The sequence below is a fragment of the Haliotis rufescens genome, unplaced genomic scaffold (genome assembly GCF_023055435.1).
Source record: "Haliotis rufescens isolate VD_foot unplaced genomic scaffold, xgHalRufe1.0.p SCAF_63, whole genome shotgun sequence".
Lineage (NCBI taxonomy): Eukaryota > Metazoa > Mollusca > Gastropoda > Lepetellida > Haliotidae > Haliotis > Haliotis rufescens.
Window position 1 is genome coordinate 1,661,727 of NW_025964354.1, and position 20,765 is coordinate 1,682,491.

The 20,765-nt window shown below is 40.4% G+C and overlaps 1 protein-coding gene and 1 long non-coding RNA gene across 3 annotated transcripts in view; both read right to left on the minus strand.

Moving 5' to 3' along the window:
* LOC124150171 (hemicentin-1-like) overlaps positions 1–20,765 on the minus strand; it is a 262,470-nt gene that overhangs the window by 18,776 nt on the left and 222,929 nt on the right. The window contains exons 31-37 of one of the 2 annotated variants that reach the window (XM_048386988.1): positions 5,956–6,213; positions 4,168–4,425; positions 3,506–3,763; positions 2,381–2,638; positions 1,720–1,977; positions 1,059–1,316; positions 396–653 (exon numbers count right to left, since the gene is read on the minus strand). In XM_048386988.1, the coding sequence (XP_048242945.1) occupies positions 396–653; positions 1,059–1,316; positions 1,720–1,977; positions 2,381–2,638; positions 3,506–3,763; positions 4,168–4,425; positions 5,956–6,213 (1,806 nt within the window). The remainder of the gene's footprint in view (positions 1–395; positions 654–1,058; positions 1,317–1,719; positions 1,978–2,380; positions 2,639–3,505; positions 3,764–4,167; positions 4,426–5,955; positions 6,214–20,765) is intronic. The other variant, XM_048386989.1, reaches the window with a different exon arrangement.
* LOC125375950 lies at positions 6,474–19,327 on the minus strand. The gene is made up of 3 exons (XR_007218854.1): positions 19,301–19,327; positions 9,607–9,858; positions 6,474–6,596 (listed from the first exon to the last, which is right to left on the minus strand). It is a non-coding gene; the product is annotated as an uncharacterized LOC125375950 (long non-coding RNA).

A 20,765-nucleotide genomic window follows, 5' to 3' on the forward strand; every position in this document is an offset into this window, starting at 1 on the left:
CTGTAACAATGGTAATGCATCACTGGAGGTTTATAAGATGTGTGTGTGTGTGTAGTTGCGCTGCTTCAGAGACTGGATACGTGAAAATGGCAGTTAAACATAAGTTTCTATCAAGTTATAGGTGTTTTAGGTGTCTTAGGTTCGTTTACAAATCAACATGCGTTCAAATATTCAACAATTTCAAACAATAATTGTTATATGTTTTGTTAATACAGTTTCGATTAGAATATATAACGATTAATCACAACTTAGAAATTACTTAGTAATAAATGGTGTTCAAACCAAGAGCGTTGTTCATAATGATGATGCTTACACAGATAACATTACAAATACGTTTGGAACTATAACAATTTCCTCTGCCATGCCTGGAAAAGAAGTAAACAAAATTTGCTTACATCTTACGTCTACGTTGACGAAGGCAGAGTCTGATCCTACTGTGTTTCTGGCAGTACAGGTGTACGCCCCTCCCTGACTCCTACTGATGCTGCTTCTTGTCAGTACAGCTCTTCTACTGACAGTTGACCCTCCATGTGACCAAGTGTAGGTTGTTGCAGAAGGGTAGCCATGTGTTGTATATGAACTACAGTCCAGTCTTAAAGTAGCTGACTCAGTCACTTGGTATGTTGATGGGAGGCCAGATATGGCAGGTGAATCTTCAAGCAAGAGGCGTTAACAACAGAGTTCAAGAACCATTCCGATTTATGGATGCAAAGATGTTCCTGTTTTTCAAATGCGTCCAATCTTTATAGTGAAAAATACGTTTCTCTTGAGACAAAATGGGTTTGGGTTTGTATGGGTGTGTTTTGACATTACTATAATCTTAATTTGAACCAAATGAAAGTTTGTTATTGGTTCATTAATCCAGTTCCTCTTATAGTTAATATATGGTGATTGGTCCTAATTTACAAATTACTCATTAAATAAAGTTCTGCAAACCAAGAGCAGTGTTCATTATGGCGATGGTTACACATAGGACATTGCAAATAAGCTTAACACGATTGAACATATCACAATTTCCCCGTCTATGCCTCGAAAAGAAGTAAACGATATATGCTTACATAGTATGGTCACGTTGACGGAGGCAGAGTCTGATCCTACTGTGTTTCTGACAGTACAGGTGTACGCCCCTCCCTGACTCCTACTGATGCTGCTTCTTGTCAGTACAGCTCTTCTACCGACAGATGACCCTCCATGTGACCAACTGTAGGTTGTTGCAGAAGGGTTGCCATGTGTTGTATATGAACTACAGTCCAGTCTTAAAGTAGCTGACTCAGTCACTTGGAACGTTGATGGGAGGCCAGATATTTCAGGTGAATCTACAAGCAAGAAGTGTTAACGACAGTGCTCAAGACCCATTTCGATTGACGGATGCAAAGATTTTCCTGTTTTTCAAATGCTTCCAATCTTTTAAGTAAAAAATACGTTTCTATTGAAACAAAGTGTTTGTGCTTGTATGGGTGTGTTTCGACATTACTATAATCTTAATTTGAACCAAATTAAAGTTTGTCATTGGTCCATTAATCCAGTTCCTCTTATAGTTAATATATAGTGATTGGTCCTAATTTACAAATTACTCATTAAATAATGTTGTGCAAACCAAGAGCAGTGTTCATTATGGCGATGGTTACACATGGGACATTGCAAATAAGCTTAACACGATTGAACATATCACAATTTCCCCGTCTATGCCTCGAAAAGAAGTAAACGAAATATGCTTACATAGTATGGTTACGTTGACGGAGGCAGAGTCTGATCCTACTGTGTTTCTGACAGTACAGGTGTACGCCCCTCCCTGACTCCTACTGATGCTGCTTCTTGTCAGTACAGCTCTTCTACCGACAGATGACCCTCCATGTGACCAACTGTAGGTTGTTGCAGAAGGGTTGCCATGTGTTGTATATGAACTACAGTCCAGTCTTAAAGTAGCTGACTCAGTCACTTGGAACGTTGATGGGAGGCCAGATATTTCAGGTGAATCTACAAGCAAGAAGTGTTAACGACAGTGCTCAAGACCCATTTCGATTGACGGATGCAAAGATTTTCCTGTTTTTCAAATGCTTCCAATCTTTTAAGTAAAAAATACGTTTCTATTGAAACAAAGTGTTTGTGCTTGTATGGGTGTGTTTCGACATTACTATAATCTTAATTTGAACCAAATTAAAGTTTGTCATTGGTCCATTAATCCAGTTCCTCTTATAGTTAATATATAGTGATTGGTCCTAATTTACAAATTACTCATTAAATAATGTTGTGCAAACCAAGAGCAGTGTTCATTATGGCGATGGTTACACATGGGACATTGCAAATAAGCTTAACACGATTGAACATATCACAATTTCCCCGTCTATGCCTCGAAAAGAAGTAAACGAAATATGCTTACATAGTATGGTTACGTTGACGGAGGCAGAGTCTGATCCTACTGTGTTTCTGACAGTACAGGTGTACGCCCCTCCCTGACTCCTACTGATGCTGCTTCTTGTCAGTACAGCTCCTCTACCGACAGATGACCCTCCATGTGACCAACTGTAGGTTGCTGCTTGTGGGTTGCCCTGTCTTGTATATGAACTACAGTCCAGTCTTAAAGTAGCCGACTCATTCACTTGGTACGTGGATGGGAGGCCAGATATTTCAGGTGAATCTACAAGCAAGAAGATTCATCAATACTGGTCCATAACCAATTATATCTATGGATGCAAGGATGTCCAAGTCTTTCAAATGCATCAACTCTTTACTATGACATACTTTCCTACTGCTCCTTTCTGTTTATTTAACATATCTTCACGAATGTGAAAATTATCTCCGGGATTCCCTAAGTATAGGATATAAACCGCCTGTGCGGGCTATCTGTGAATATATTGCAGTCCGGCAAAGGAAAAGCCCGCAGGCCGTAGGCCCAACGGATGTCCCTGCGCTGGAGTGTATTATTTTCACGGATAGCCATAGGAGAAGGTTTATATCTGACTTATAAACCGACAGATATGAAGATGCATTTTTGTTTAATTGACATTACTTTAATTCTGAAATTTCAATTGTAGCACTCGAAAGTTCTCAGTCAAAAGCGCACAGCTCGAGAATCCCGTGGGCAGAGGGATTTTCGGAGAAAAGAACAACCTGCTGTAACAATGGTAATGCATCACTGGAGGTTTATAAGATGTGTGTGTGTAGTTGCGCTGCTTCAGAGACTGGATACGTGAAAATGGCAGTTAAACATAAGTTTCTATCAAGTTCTAGGTGTTTTAGGTGTCTTAGGTTCGTTTACAAATCAACATGCGTTCAAATATTCAACAATTTCAAACAATAATTGTTATATGTTTTGTTAATACAGTTTCGATTAGAATATATAACGATTAATCACAACTTAGAAATTACTTAGTAATAAATGGTGTTCAAACCAAGAGCGTTGTTCATAATGATGATGCTTACACAGATAACATTACAAATACGTTTGGAACTATAACAATTTCCTCTGCCATGCCTGGAAAAGAAGTAAACAAAATTTGCTTACATCTTACGTCTACGTTGACGGAGGCAGAGTCTGATCCTACTGTGTTTCTGGCAGTACAGGTGTACGCCCCTCCCTGACTCCTACTGATGCTGCTTCTTGTCAGTACAGCTCTTCTACTGACAGTTGACCCTCCATGTGACCAAGTGTAGGTTGTTGCAGAAGGGTAGCCATGTGTTGTATATGAACTACAGTCCAGTCTTAAAGTAGCTGACTCAGTCACTTGGTATGTTGATGGGAGGCCAGATATGGCAGGTGAATCTTCAAGCAAGAGGCGTTAACAACAGAGTTCAAGAACCATTCCGATTTATGGATGCAAAGATGTTCCTGTTTTTCAAATGCGTCCAATCTTTATAGTGAAAAATACGTTTCTCTTGAGACAAAATGGGTTGGGTTTGTATGGGTGTGTTTTGACATTACTATAATCTTAATTTGAACCAAATGAAAGTTTGTTATTGGTTCATTAATCCACTTACTCTTATAGTTAATATATGGTGATTGGTCCTAATTTACAAATTACTCATTAAATAAAGTTCTGCAAACCAAGAGCAGTGTTCATTATGGCGATGGTTACACATAGGACATTGCAAATAAGCTTAACACGATTGAACATATCACAATTTCCCCGTCTATGCCTCGAAAAGAAGTAAACGATATATGCTTACATAGTATGGTCACGTTGACGGAGGCAGAGTCTGATCCTACTGTGTTTCTGACAGTACAGGTGTACGCCCCTCCCTGACTCCTACTGATGCTGCTTCTTGTCAGTACAGCTCTTCTACCGACAGATGACCCTCCATGTGACCAACTGTAGGTTGTTGCAGAAGGGTTGCCATGTGTTGTATATGAACTACAGTCCAGTCTTAAAGTAGCTGACTCAGTCACTTGGAACGTTGATGGGAGGCCAGATATTTCAGGTGAATCTTCAAGCAAGAAGTGTTAACGACAGTGCTCAAGACCCATTTCGATTGACGGATGCAAAGATTTTCCTGTTTTTCAAATGCTTCCAATCTTTTAAGTAAAAAATACGTTTCTATTGAAACAAAGTGTTTGTGCTTGTATTGGTGTGTTTCGACATTACTATAATCTTAATTTGAACCAAATTAAAGTTTGTCATTGGTTCATTAATCCAGTTCCTCTTATAGTTAATATATAGTGATTGGTCCTAATTTACAAATTACTCATTAAATAATGTTGTGCAAACCAAGAGCAGTGTTCATTATGGCGATGGTTACACATGGGACATTGCAAATAAGCTTAACACGATTGAACATATCACAATTTCCCCGTCTATGCCTCGAAAAGAAGTAAACGAAATATGCTTACATGGTATGGTTACGTTGACGGAGGCAGAGTCTGATCCTACTGTGTTTCTGACAGTACAGGTGTACGCCCCTCCCTGACTCCTACTGATGCTGCTTCTTGTCAGTACAGCTCCTCTACCGACAGATGACCCTCCATGTGACCAACTGTAGGTTGCTGCTTGTGGGTTTCCCTGTCTTGTATATGAACTACAGTCCAGCCTTAAAGTAGCTGACTCATTCACTTGGTACGTGGATGGGAGGCCAGATATTTCAGGTGAATCTACAAGCAAGAAGATTCATCAATACTGGTCCATAACCAATTATATCTATGGATGCAAGGATGTCCAAGTCTTTCAAATGCATCAACTCTTTACTATGACATACTTTCCTACTGCTCCTTTCTGTTTATTTAACATATCTTCACGAATGTGAAAATTATCTCCGGGATTCCCTAAGTATAGGATATAAACCGCCTCCGTGCGGGCTATCTGTGAATATATTGCAGTCCGGCAAAGGAAAAGCCCGCAGGCCGTAGGCCCAACGGATGTCCCTGCGCTGGAGTGCATTATTTTCACGGATAGCCATAGGAGAAGGTTTATATCTGACTTATAAACCGACAGATATGAAGATGCATTTTTGTTTAATTGACATTACTTTAATTCTGAAATTTCAATTGTAGCACTCGAAAGTTCTCAGTCAAAAGCGCACAGCTCGAGAATCCCGTGGGCAGAGGGATTTTCGGAGAAAAGAACAACCTGCTGTAACAATGGTAATGCATCACTGGAGGTTTATAAGATGTGTGTGTGTAGTTGCGCTGCTTCAGAGACTGGATACGTGAACATGGCAGTTAAACATAAGTTTCTATTAAGTTATAGGTGTTTTAGGTGTCTTAGGTTCGTTTACAAATCAACATGCGTTCAAATATTCAACAATTTCAAACAATAATTGTTATATGTTTTGTTAATACAGTTTCGATTAGAATATATAACGATTAATCACAACTTAGAAATTACTTAGTAATAAATGGTGTTCAAACCAAGAGCGTTGTTCATAATGATGATGCTTACACAGATAACATTACAAATACGTTTGGAACTATAACAATTTCCTCTGCCATGCCTGGAAAAGAAGTAAACAAAATTTGCTTACATCTTACGTCTACGTTGACGGAGGCAGAGTCTGATCCTACTGTGTTTCTGGCAGTACAGGTGTACGCCCCTCCCTGACTCCTACTGATGCTGCTTCTTGTCAGTACAGCTCTTCTACTGACAGTTGACCCTCCATGTGACCAACTGTAGGTTGTTGCAGAAGGGTAGCCATGTGTTGTATATGAACTACAGTCCAGTCTTAAAGTAGCTGACTCAGTCACTTGGTATGTTGATGGGAGGCCAGATATGGCAGGTGAATCTACAAGCAAGAGGCGTTAACAACAGAGCTCAAGACCCATTCCGATTTATGGATGCAAAGATGTTCCTGTTTTTCAAATGCGTCCAATCTTTATAGTGAAAAATAGGTAAACAAAATATGCTTACATAGTATGGTTACGTTGACGGAGGCGATGTCTGATCCTACTGTGTTACTGGCGGTACAGGTGTATTCCCCTCTCTGACTCCTACTGATGCTGCTTCTTGTCAGTACAGCTCCTATACTGACAGATGACCCTCTATGTGACCAATTGTAGGTTGTTGCAGAAGGGTAGCCATGTGTTGTATATGAACTACAGTCCAGTCTTAAAGTAGTTGACTCGGTCACTTGGTATGTTGATGGGAGGCCAGATATTTCAGGTGAATCTACAAGCAAGAGGCGTTAACAACAGTGCTCAAGAACCATTCCGATTTATGGATGCAAAGATGTTCCTGTTTTTCAAATGATTCCATTTTCTACATTGAAAATACGTTTCTACTAATGATTGTGCTATCATGGGTGTGTTTCGACATTGACATAATCTTAATTTGAACCAAATGAAAGATTATTATTGGTATATTAATTCAATGTTGTGGAAAGAAATAGCAGTGTTCATAACGGTGACGGTTACACATAGGAAATCGCAAAAACGTTTTAAAAGATTAAACATATCACAATTTCTTCTACATAACCTGTCATATATAAAATAAGCTTCCTTAGATCCCAAGTTATTGGTGAGCACGAAATATCTTAACAGCTTCCCCAGCACATGTGCAGCAATAAATCACCGGACTTCATAAATCGTTTTCTTTAACAGAAAAAAAACACACATTTTTTCATGATGTGCATGCTACAGGCGACACATCAACGACCATGTGTTTGTGTAACAACTAATCTATACAATCCGGATGTTTGGCGATACCATTTATGCATGTAACCCTGAACAAGAGCATATACACCGTACCACCACCAGCGTCTGCACCCTACATTAAGCCACACGGCCACTCACATTGTACCACCACCAGTGTCTGCAGCCAACATTAGGTCACACTGCCACTAACATTGTACCACCATCAGTGTCTGCAGCCTACATTAAGTCACACTGCCATTCACATTGTACCACAACCAGTGTCTGCAGTCTACATTATGTCACACTACCACTAACATTGTACCACCATCAGTGTCTGCAGCCTTCATTACTCCACACTACCACTCACATTGTACCACAACCAGTGTCTGCACCCTACATTAAGTCACACTGCCACTAACATTGTACCACCATCAGTGTCTGCAGCCTGCATTAAGTCACACTGCCACTCACATTGTACCACAACCAGCGTCTGCAGCCAACAATAGGTCACACTGCCACTAACATTGTACCACCATCAGTGTCTGCAGCCTGCATTACTCCACACTACCACTCACATTGTACCACAACCAGTGTCTGCACCCTACATTAAGTCACACTGCCACTCACACTGTACCACCACCAGTGTCTGCAGCCTACATTATGTCACACTGCCACTAACATTGTACCACAACCAGTGTCTGCAGCCTGCATTACTCCACACTACCACTCACATTGTACCACAACCAGTGTCTGCACCCTACATTAAGTCACACTGCCACTCACATTGTACCACCACCAGTGTCTACACCCTATATTTGGTCACACTGCAACTCACAATGTACCACAACCAGTGTCTGTAGCCTACATTAGGTCACCCTGCCATTAACATTCTACCACAACCAGTGTCTGCACCCTACATTAAGTCACACTGCAACTCACATTGTACCACAACCAGTGTCTGCACGCTACATTAAGTCACACTGCAACTCACATTGTACCACCACCAGTGTCTTCACGCTACATTAAGTCACACTGCCACTCACATTGTACCACCACCAGTGTCTACACCCTATATTTGGTCACACTGCCACTCACAATGTACCACAACAAGTGTCTGTAGCCTACATTAGGTCACCCTGCCACTAACATTCTACCACAACCAGTGTCTGCACCCTACATTAAGTCACACTGCAACTCACATTGTACCATATTCCAGTGTCTGCAAGCTACATTAATTCAAACTGCCACTCACATTGTACCACCACCAGTGTCTGCACCCTACATTAAGTCACACTGCAACTCCCATTATACCACAACCAGTGTCTGCACGCTACATTAAGTCACACTGCCACTCACATTGTACCACCACCAGTGTCTGCACCCTACATTAAGTCAAACTGCCACTCACATTGTACCACAACCAGTGTCTGCACGCTACATTAAGTCACACTGCCACTCACATTGTACCACCACCAGTGTCTGCACCCTATATTTGGTCACGCTGCCACTCACAATGTACCAGAACCAGTGTCTGTAGCCTACATTAGGTCACCCTGCCACTAACATTCTACCACAACCAGTGTCTGCACCCTACATTAAGTCACACTGCCACTCACATTGTACCACAACCAGTGTCTGCACCCTATATTTGGTCACACTGCCACTCACAATGTACCACCCCCAGCGTCTGCGGTCTACATAAATCACACTGCCTCTCACATTGTACCACCATCAGTGTCTGCACCCTACATTAAGTCACACTGCTACTCACATTGTACCACAACCAGTGTCTGTAGCCTACATTAGGTCACCCTGCCACTAACATTCTACCACAACCAGTGTCTGCACCCTACGTTAAGTCACACTGCAACTCACAATGTACCACAACCAGTGTCTGCACGCTACTAGTGTCACACTGCCACTCACATTGTACCACCACCAGTGTCTACTCCCTATATTTGCTCACACTGCTACTCACATTGTACCACAACCAGTGTCTGCAGCCTACATTAGGTCACACTGCCCCTTACATTGTACCACCACCAGTGTCTGCATCCTACATTTGGTCACACTGCCACTCACATTGTACCACCCCCAGCGTCTGCGGCCTACATAAATCACACTGCCCCTCACATTGTACCACCACCAGTGTCTGCGTCCCTCATTTGGTCACACTGCCACTCACATTGTACCACCCCCAGCGTCTGCGGCCTGCATAAATCACACTGCCTCTCACATTGTACCACCACCAGTGTCTGCATCCTACATTTGGTCACACTGCCACTCACAATGTACCACCCCCAGCGTCTGCGGCCTACATAAATCACACTGCCCCTTACATTTTTCCACCACCAGTGTCTGCATCCTACATTTGGTCACACTGCCACTCACATTGGACCGCCCCCAGCGTCTGCGGCCTGCATAAGTCACAATGCAACTCACATTGTACCACCACCAGTGTCTGCAGGCTACATTAAGTCATACTGCTACTCACATTGTACCACCACCAGTGTCCGCAGGCTACATTAAGTCATACTGCTACTCACATTGTACCACCACATTGACAGTTGCTGAGTCAGCCCCCACTGTGTTCGTGGCAGTGCAGGTGTACTGTCCAGCTTGATTCTTGTTGATGTTGACTATGTCGAGTACAGCCCCTGTGCTAACAGTTAACCCTCTGTTCGTCCACCTGTATGTAGGTGTTGTAGCTGACCGTGTGTAGGAACTACAGTCTAGCCGCAATCTACTTGACTTGTTCACTCGGTATGTGGAAGGTAGACCAGATATCGTAGGAGCAGCTATGACAATAAAATATGTGAGCATATTCAACTATTGATACTATGAATCAAACGTACTTTTTGAATAGTATACACGTGTCATCATAATAGTATACATATCAACAAAACCTTTAACCTAATCACTATAACCTTCTTTCGGACAGTCAACAGCAAGCAATACTAGTTTACGTGAAATGTTTATAGAGTTATCAAAGCTTTTGTCAAATGTTTATACTTTAGCATGGAAACATAATGACTTTCTTATTTCATCAACCGTCTTGTAAGGACACTCTGGTTCCATGCAGTGAATCATATATTTATACTACCCATACATATTTGGAGTGAATGAGTGTAGTTTTGCACTGCTTTTAGCAATATTCCAAAATTATCACAGCAGGGATTCCTGAAATTGGCTTCACACATTGCACCCACCTGAGGAATCGAACCGAGGGCCTCGGCGTGACGATCGAACTCCTCAACAACTTCGCTACCCCACGGCCCCACATATATCGACATACTGATATAGACGTAACACGAAGTGACATAGTTACATAGACGTAACACGAAGTGACATAGTGACATAGACGTAACACGAAGCGACATAGTTACATAGACGTAACACAAAGTGACATAGTGACATAGATGTAACACGAAGTGACATAGTGACATAGACGCAACACGACGTGACATAGTGACATACACGTAACACGAAGTGACATAGTGACATAGACGTAACACGAAGTGACATAGTGACATAGACATAACACGAAGTGACATAGTGATATAGACGTAACACGAAGTGACATAGTGATATAGACGTAACACAAAGTGACGTAGTGACATAGACGTAACACAAAGTGACGTAGTGACATAGACGTAACATAAAGTGACATAGTGACATAGACGTAACACAAAGTGACATAGTGATATAGACTTAACACAAAGTGACGTAGTGACATAGACGTAACATGAAGTGACATAGTGACATAGTCGTAACACGAAGTTACATAGTGACATAGACGTAACGCGAAGTGACATAGTGACAGAGACGTAACACGAAGTGACATAGTGATATAGACGTAACACGAAGTGACATAGTGATATAGACGTAACACGAAGTGACATAGTGATATAGACGTAACGCAAAGTGACATAGTGCCATAAACGTAACACGAAGTGACATAGTGATATAGACATAACACGAAGTGACATAGTGCCATAGACGTAACACGTAGTGACATAGTGTCATAGGCTTAACACGAAGTGATATAGTGACATAGATGTAATGCGAAGTGATATAATCACATAGACGTAACACGAAGAGTCGTAATGACATAGATTTAACACGAAGTGACACAGTGGCATGGACGTAACACGAAGTGACATAGTGACATAGACGTAACATGAAATGACGTGGTGACATAGACGTAACACGAAGTGACATAGTGACATAGATGTAACACGAAGTGACATAGTGTCATAGAGTTAACACGAAGTTACATAGTGACATAGACGTAACATGAAATGACGTAGTGACACGGACGTAACACGAAGTGGCATAGTGACATAGACGTAACACGAAGTGACGTAGTGACATAGACGTAACACGAAGCGACATAGTGTCATAGGCGTAACACGATGTGACGTAGTGACATAAACGTAACACGAAGTGATATAGACGTAACGTGACAGATGGTTATGGAGTTGTAACCCATTACCAGGTTCCACAGGTTCATGTCAAATGTGTAATATTCTAAATATGTTATAGTCTGTTTGTGAAAGTACATACATCTCCACACAGCCCTGAAGCCGGAAGATCCTACTGACACATCTCTTGTAAATTCCACACGAAGTGACATAGTGTTTTAGACTTAAGACGAAGTGACATAGTGCCATCAACGTAACACGAAGTAACATAGTGACGTAGATGTAACACGAAGTGACATAGTGATATAGACGTAACACGAAGTGATATAGTGATATAGACGTAACACGAAGTGACATAGTGATATAGACGTAACGCGAAGTGACATAGTGACATAGACGTAACACGAAGTGACATAGTGACATACACGTACCACGAAGTGACATAGTGATATAGACGTTACACGAAGTGACATAGTGATATAGACGTAACACGAAGCGACATAGTGATATAGACGTAACACGAAGTGACATAGTGATATAAACGTAACACGAAGTGACGTAGTGATATAGACGTAACACGAAGTGACATAGTGACATAGATGTAATGCGAAGTGATATAATCACATAGACGTAACACGAAGTGTCGTAATGACATAGATGTAACACAAAGTGACATAGTGACATGGACGTAACACGAAGTGACGTAGTGTCATAGACTTAACACGAAGTGACATAGTGACATAGACGTAACATGAAATGACGTAGTGACATAGACGTAAAACGAAGTGACATAGTGACATAGATGTAACAGGAAGCGACATAGTTACATAGACGTAACACGAAGTGACATAGTGACATAGATGTAACACGAAGTGACATAGTGACATAGACGTAACACGAAGTGACATAGTGACATAGACGTGACACGAAGTGACATAGTGACATAGATGTAACACGACGTGACATAGTGACATACACGTAACACGAAGTGACATAGTGACATACACGTAACACGAAGTGACATAGTGATATAGACATAACACGAAGTGACATAGTGATATAGACGTAACACGAAGTGACATAGTGTCTTAGACGTAACACGAAGTGACATAGTGATATAGACGTAACACAAAGTGACGTAGTGACATAGACGTAACACAAAGTGACGTAGTGACATAGACGTAACATAAAGTGACATAGTGACATAGACGTAACACGAAGTGACATAGTGATATAGACTTAACACAAAGTGACGTAGTGACATAGACATAACATGAAGTGAGATAGTGACATAGTCGTAACATGAAGTTACATAGTGACATAGACGTAACGCGAAGTGACATAGTGACATAGACGTAACACGAAGTTACATAGTGACAAAGACGTAACATGAAGTGACATAGTGATATAGACGTAACACAAAGTCACATAATGACATAGACGTGACACAAAGAGACATAGTGTTTTAGACGTAACAGGAAGTGACATTGTGATATAGACGTAGCACGAAGTGACATAGTGATATAGACGTAACACGAAGTGACATAGTGACATAGACGTAAAACGAAGTGACATAGTGACATAGATGTAACAGGAAGCGACATAGTTACATAGACGTAACACGAAGTGACATAGTGACATAGATGTAACACGAAGTGACATAGTGACATAGACGTAACACGAAGTGACATAGTGACATAGACGTGACACGAAGTGACATAGTGACATAGATGTAACACGACGTGACATAGTGACATACACGTAACACGAAGTGACATAGTGACATACACGTAACACGAAGTGACATAGTGATATAGACATAACACGAAGTGACATAGTGATATAGACGTAACACGAAGTGACATAGTGTCTTAGACGTAACACGAAGTGACATAGTGATATAGACGTAACACAAAGTGACGTAGTGACATAGACGTAACACAAAGTGACGTAGTGACATAGACGTAACATAAAGTGACATAGTGACATAGACGTAACACGAAGTGACATAGTGATATAGACTTAACACAAAGTGACGTAGTGACATAGACATAACATGAAGTGAGATAGTGACATAGTCGTAACATGAAGTTACATAGTGACATAGACGTAACGCGAAGTGACATAGTGACATAGACGTAACACGAAGTTACATAGTGACAAAGACGTAACATGAAGTGACATAGTGATATAGACGTAACACAAAGTCACATAATGACATAGACGTGACACAAAGAGACATAGTGTTTTAGACGTAACAGGAAGTGACATTGTGATATAGACGTAGCACGAAGTGACATAGTGATATAGACGTAACACGAAGTGACATAGTGCCATAGACGTAACACGAAGTGACATAGTGATATAGACGTAACACGAAGTGACATAGTGATATAGACGTATCGCAAAGTGACATAGTGCCATAAACGTAACACGAAGTGACATAGTGATATAGACATAACACCAAGTGACATAGTGCCATAGACGTAACACGTAGTGACATAGTGTCATAGACGTAACACGAAGTGATATAGTGACATAGATGTAATGCGAAGTGATATAATCACATAGACGTAACACGAAGTGTCATAATGACATAGATGTAACACAAAGTGACATAGTGACATGGACGTAACACGAAGTGACGTAGTGTCATAGACTTAACACGAAGTGACATAGTGACATAGATGTAACATAAAATGACGTAGTGACATAGACGTAAAACGAAGTGACATAGTGACATAGATGTAACAGGAAGCGACATAGTTACATAGACGTAACACGAAGTGACATAGTGACATAGATGTAACACGAAGTGACATAGTGACATAGACGTAACACGAAGTGACATAGTGACATAGACGTGACACGAAGTGACATAGTGACATAGATGTAACACGACGTGACATAGTGACATACACGTAACACGAAGTGACATAGTGACATAGACGTAACACGAAGTGACATAGTGATATAGACATAACACGAAGTGACATAGTGATATAGACGTAACACGAAGTGACATAGTGTCTTAGACGTAACACGAAGTGACATAGTGATATAGACGTAACACAAAGTGACGTAGTGACATAGACGTAACACAAAGTGACGTAGTGACATAGACGTAACATAAAGTGACATAGTGACATAGACGTAACACGAAGTGACATAGTGATATAGACTTAACACAAAGTGACGTAGTGACATAGACATAACATGAAGTGAGATAGTGACATAGTCGTAACATGAAGTTACATAGTGACATAGACGTAACGCGAAGTGACATAGTGACATAGACGTAACACGAAGTTACATAGTGACAAAGACGTAACATGAAGTGACATAGTGATATAGACGTAACACAAAGTCACATAATGACATATACGTGACACAAAGAGACATAGTGTTTTAGACGTAACAGGAAGTGACATAGTGATATAGACGTAGCACGAAGTGACATAGTGATATAGACGTAACACGAAGTGACATAGTGCCATAGACGTAACACGAAGTGACATAGTGATATAGACGTAACACGAAGTGACATAGTGATATAGACGTAACGCAAAGTGACATAGTGCCATAAACGTAACACGAAGTGACATAGTGATATAGACATAACACCAAGTGACATAGTGCCATAGACGTAACACGTAGTGACATAGTGTCATAGACGTAACACGAAGTGATATAGTGACATAGATGTAATGCGAAGTGATATAATCACATAGGCGTAACACGAAGAGTCGTAATGACATAGATTTAACACGAAGTGACAAAGTGGCATGGACATAACACGAAGTGACATAGTGACATAGACGTAACATGAAATGACGTGGTGACATAGACGTAACACGAAGTGACATAGTGACATAGATGTAACACGAAGTGACATAGTGTCATAGAGTTAACACGAAGTTACATAGTGACATAGACGTAACATGAAATGACGTAGTGACACGGACGTAACACGAAGTGGCATAGTGACATAGACGTAACACGAAGTGACATAGTGACATAGACGTAACACGAAGTGACGTAGTGACATAGACGTAACACGAAGCGACATAGTGTCATAGGCGTAACACGATGTGACGTAGTGACATAAACGTAACACGAAGTGACATAGACGTAACGTGACAGATGGTTATGGAGTTGTAACCCATTACCAGGTTCCACAGGTTCATGTCAAATGTGTAATATTCTAAATATGTTTTAGTCTGTTTGTGAAAGTACATACATCTCCATACAGCCCTGAAGCCGGAAGATCCTACTGACACATCTCTTGTAAATTCCACACGAAGTGACATAGTGTTTTAGACTTAAGACGAAGTGACATAGTGCCATCAACGTAACACGAAGTAACATAGTGACGTAGATGTAGCATGAAGTGACATAGTGATATAGACGTAACACGAAGTGATATAGTGATATAGACGTAACACGAAGTGACATAGTGATATAGACGTAACACGAAGTGACATAGTGATATAGACGTAACACGAAGTGACGTAGTGATATATACATAACATAAAGTCACATAGTGACATAGAGGTTACACAAAGTGACATAGTGATATAGACGTAACATGAAGTGACATAGTAATATAGACGTAACACGAATTGACGTAGTGATATAGACGTAACACGAAGTGACATAGTGTCATAGACGTAACACAAAGTGATATAGTGTTTTAGACGTAACACGAAGTGACATAGTGACATAGACGTAACACGAAGTGACATTGTGATATAGGCGTAACACGAAGTGACATAGTGATATACACGTAACACGAAGTGATATAGTGATATAGACGTAACACGAAGTGACATAGTGATATAGACGTAACACGAAGTGACATAGTGACATAGACGTAACACGAAGTGACATAGTGACATAGACGTACCACGAAGTGACATAGTGATATAGACGTTACACGAAGTGACATAGTGATATAGACGTAACACGAAACGACTTAGTGATTTAGACGTAACACGAAGTGACATAGTGATATAGACATTACACGAAGTGACATAGTGATATAGAGGTAACACAAAGTGACATAGTGATATAGACGTAGCACGAAGTGACGCAGTGATATAGACGTAACACGAAGTGACATAGTCATATAGACTGAACACGAAGTGACGTAGTCATATAGACATAACACGAAGTGACATAGTGTCATGGACGTAAGACGAAATGATATAGTGTCCTAGACGTAACACGAAGTGACATAGTGATATAGACGTTACACGAAGTGACGTAGTGATATAGACGTTACACGAAGTGACATAGTGACATAGACGTAACACGAAGTGACAAAGTGTCATAGATGTAACACGAAGTGATATAGTGTCTTAGACATAACACGAAGTGACATAGTGATATAGACGTAACACGAAGCGACATAGTGATTTAGACGTAACACGAAGTGACATAGTGTCTTAGACGTAACACGAAGTGACATAGTGATATAGATGTAACACAAAGTGACGTAGTGACATAGACGTAACACAAAGTGACGTAGTGACATAGACGTAACATAAAGTGACATAGTGACATAGACGTAACACGAAGTGACATAGTGATATAGACTTAACACAAAGTGACGTAGTGACATAGACATAACATGAAGTGAGATAGTGACATAGTCGTAACATGAAGTTACATAGTGACATGGACGTAACGCGAAGTGACATAGTGACATAGACGTAACACGAAGTTACATAGTGACAAAGACGTAACATGAAGTGACATAGTGATATAGACGTAACACAAAGTCACATAATGACATAGACGTGACACAAAGAGACATAGTGTTTTAGACGTAACAGGAAGTGACATAGTGATATAGACGTAGCACGAAGTGACATAGTGATATAGACGTAACACGAAGTGACATAGTGCCATAGACGTAACACGAAGTGACATAGTGATATAGACGTAACACGAAGTGACATAGTGATATAGACGTAACGCAAAGTGACATAGTGCCATAAACGTAACACGAAGTGACATAGTGATATAGACATAACACCAAGTGACATAGTGCCATAGACGTAACACGTAGTGACATAGTGTCATAGACGTAACACGAAGTGATATAGTGACATAGATGTAATGCGAAGTGATATAATCACATAGACGTAACACGAAGTGTCATAATGACATAGATGTAACACAAAGTGACATAGTGACATGGACGTAACACGAAGTGACGTAGTGTCATAGACTTAACACGAAGTGACATAGTGACATAGACGTAACATGAAATGACGTAGTGACATAGACGTAAAACGAAGTGACATAGTGACATAGATGTAACAGGAAGCGACATAGTTACATAGACGTAACACGAAGTGACATAGTGACATAGATGTAACACGAAGTGACATAGTGACATAGACGTAACACGAAGTGACATAGTGACATAGACGTGACACGAAGTGACATAGTGACATAGATGTAACACGACGTGACATAGTGACATACACGTAACACGAAGTGACATAGTGACATAGACGTAACACGAAGTGACATAGTGATATAGACATAACACGAAGTGACATAGTGATATAGACGTAACACGAAGTGACATAGTGTCTTAGACGTAACACGAAGTGACATAGTGATATAGACGTAACACAAAGTGACGTAGTGACATAGACGTAACACAAAGTGACGTAGTGACATAGACGTAACATAAAGTGACATAGTGACATAGACGTAACACGAAGTGACATAGTGATATAGACTTAACACAAAGTGACGTAGTGACATAGACATAACATGAAGTGAGATAGTGACATAGTCGTAACATGAAGTTACATAGTGACATAGACGTAACGCGAAGTGACATAGTGACATAGACGTAACACGAAGTTACATAGTGACAAAGACGTAACATGAAGTGACATAGTGATATAGACGTAACACAAAGTCACATAATGACATATACGTGACACAAAGAGACATAGTGTTTTAGACGTAACAGGAAGTGACATAGTGATATAGACGTAGCACGAAGTGACATAGTGATATAGACGTAACACGAAGTGACATAGTGCCATAGACGTAACACGAAGTGACATAGTGATATAGACGTAACACGAAGTGACATAGTGATATAGACGTAACGCAAAGTGACATAGTGCCATAAACGTAACACGAAGTGACATAGTGATATAGACATAACACCAAGTGACATAGTGCCATAGACGTAACACGTAGTGACATAGTGTCATAGACGTAACACGAAGTGATATAGTGACATAGATGTAATGCAAAGTGATATAATCACATAGGCGTAACACGAAGAGTCGTAATGACATAGATTTAACACGAAGTGACAAAGTGGCATGGACATAACACGAAGTGACATAGTGACATAGACGTAACATGAAATGACGTGGTGACATAGACGTAACACGAAGTGACATAGTGACATAGATGTAACACGAAGTGACATAGTGTCATAGAGTTAACACGAAGTTACATAGTGACATAGACGTAACATGAAATGACGTAGTGACACGGACGTAACACGAAGTGGCATAGTGACATAGACGTAACACGAAGTGACATAGTGACATAGACGTAACACGAAGTGACGTAGTGACATAGACGTAACAAGAAGCGACATAGTGTCATAGGCGTAACACGATGTGACGTAGTGACATAAACGTAACACGAAGTGACATAGACGTAACGTGACAGATGGTTATGGAGTTGTAACCCATTACCAGGTTCCACAGGTTCATGTCAAATGTGTAATATTCTAAATATGTTTTAGTCTGTTTGTGAAAGTACATACATCTCCATACAGCCCTGAAGCCGGAAGATCCTACTGACACATCTCTTGTAAATTCCACACGAAGTGACATAGTGTTTTAGACTTAAGACGAAGTGACATAGTGCCATCAACGTAACACGAAGTAACATAGTGACGTAGATGTAGCACGAAGTGACATAGTGATATAGACGTAACACGAAGTGATATAGTGATATAGACGTAACACGAAGTGACATAGTGATATAGACGTAACACGAAGTGACATAGTGATATAGACGTAACACGAAGTGACGTAGTGATATATACATAACATAAAGTCACATAGTGACATAGAGGTTACACAAAGTGACATAGTGATATAGACGTAACATGAAGTGACATAGTAATATAGACGTAACACGAATTGACGTAGTGATATAGACGTAACACGAAGTGACATAGTGTCATAGACGTAACACAAAGTGATATAGTGTTTTAGACGTAACACGAAGTGACATAGTGACATAGACGTAACACGAAGTGACATTGTGATATAGGCGTAACACGAAGTGACATAGTGATATACACGTAACACGAAGTGATATAGTGATATAGACGTAACACGAAGTGACATAGTGATATAGACGTAACACGAAGTGACATAGTGACATAGACGTAACACGAAGTGACATAGTGACATAGACGTACCACGAAGTGACATAGTGATATAGACGTTACACGAAGTGACATAGTGATATAGACGTAACACGAAACGACTTAGTGATTTAGACGTAACACGAAGTGACATAGTGATATAGACATTACACGAAGTGACATAGTGATATAGAGGTAACACAAAGTGACATAGTGATATAGACGTAGCACGAAGTGACGCAGTGATATAGATGTAACACGAAGTGACATAGTCATATAGACTGAACACGAAGTGACGTAGTCATATAGACATAACACGAAGTGACATAGTGTCATGGACGTAAGACGAAATGATATAGTGTCCTAGACGTAACACGAAGTGACATAGTGATATAGACGTTACACGAAGTGACGTAGTGATATAGACGTTACACGAAGTGACATAGTGACATAGACGTAACACGAAGTGACAAAGTGTCATAGATGTAACACGAAGTGATATAGTGTCTTAGACATAACACGAAGTGACATAGTGATATAGACGTAACACGAAGCGACATAGTGATTTAGACGTAACACGAAGTGACATAGTGTCTTAGACGTAACACGAAGTGACATAGTGATATAGATGTAACACAAAGTGACGTAGTGACATAGACGTAACACAAAGTGACGTAGTGACATAGACGTAACATAAAGTGACATAGTGACATAGACGTAACACGAAGTGACATAGTGATATAGACTTAACACAAAGTGACGTAGTGACATAGACATAACATGAAGTGAGATAGTGACATAGTCGTAACATGAAGTTACATAGTGACATGGACGTAACGCGAAGTGACATAGT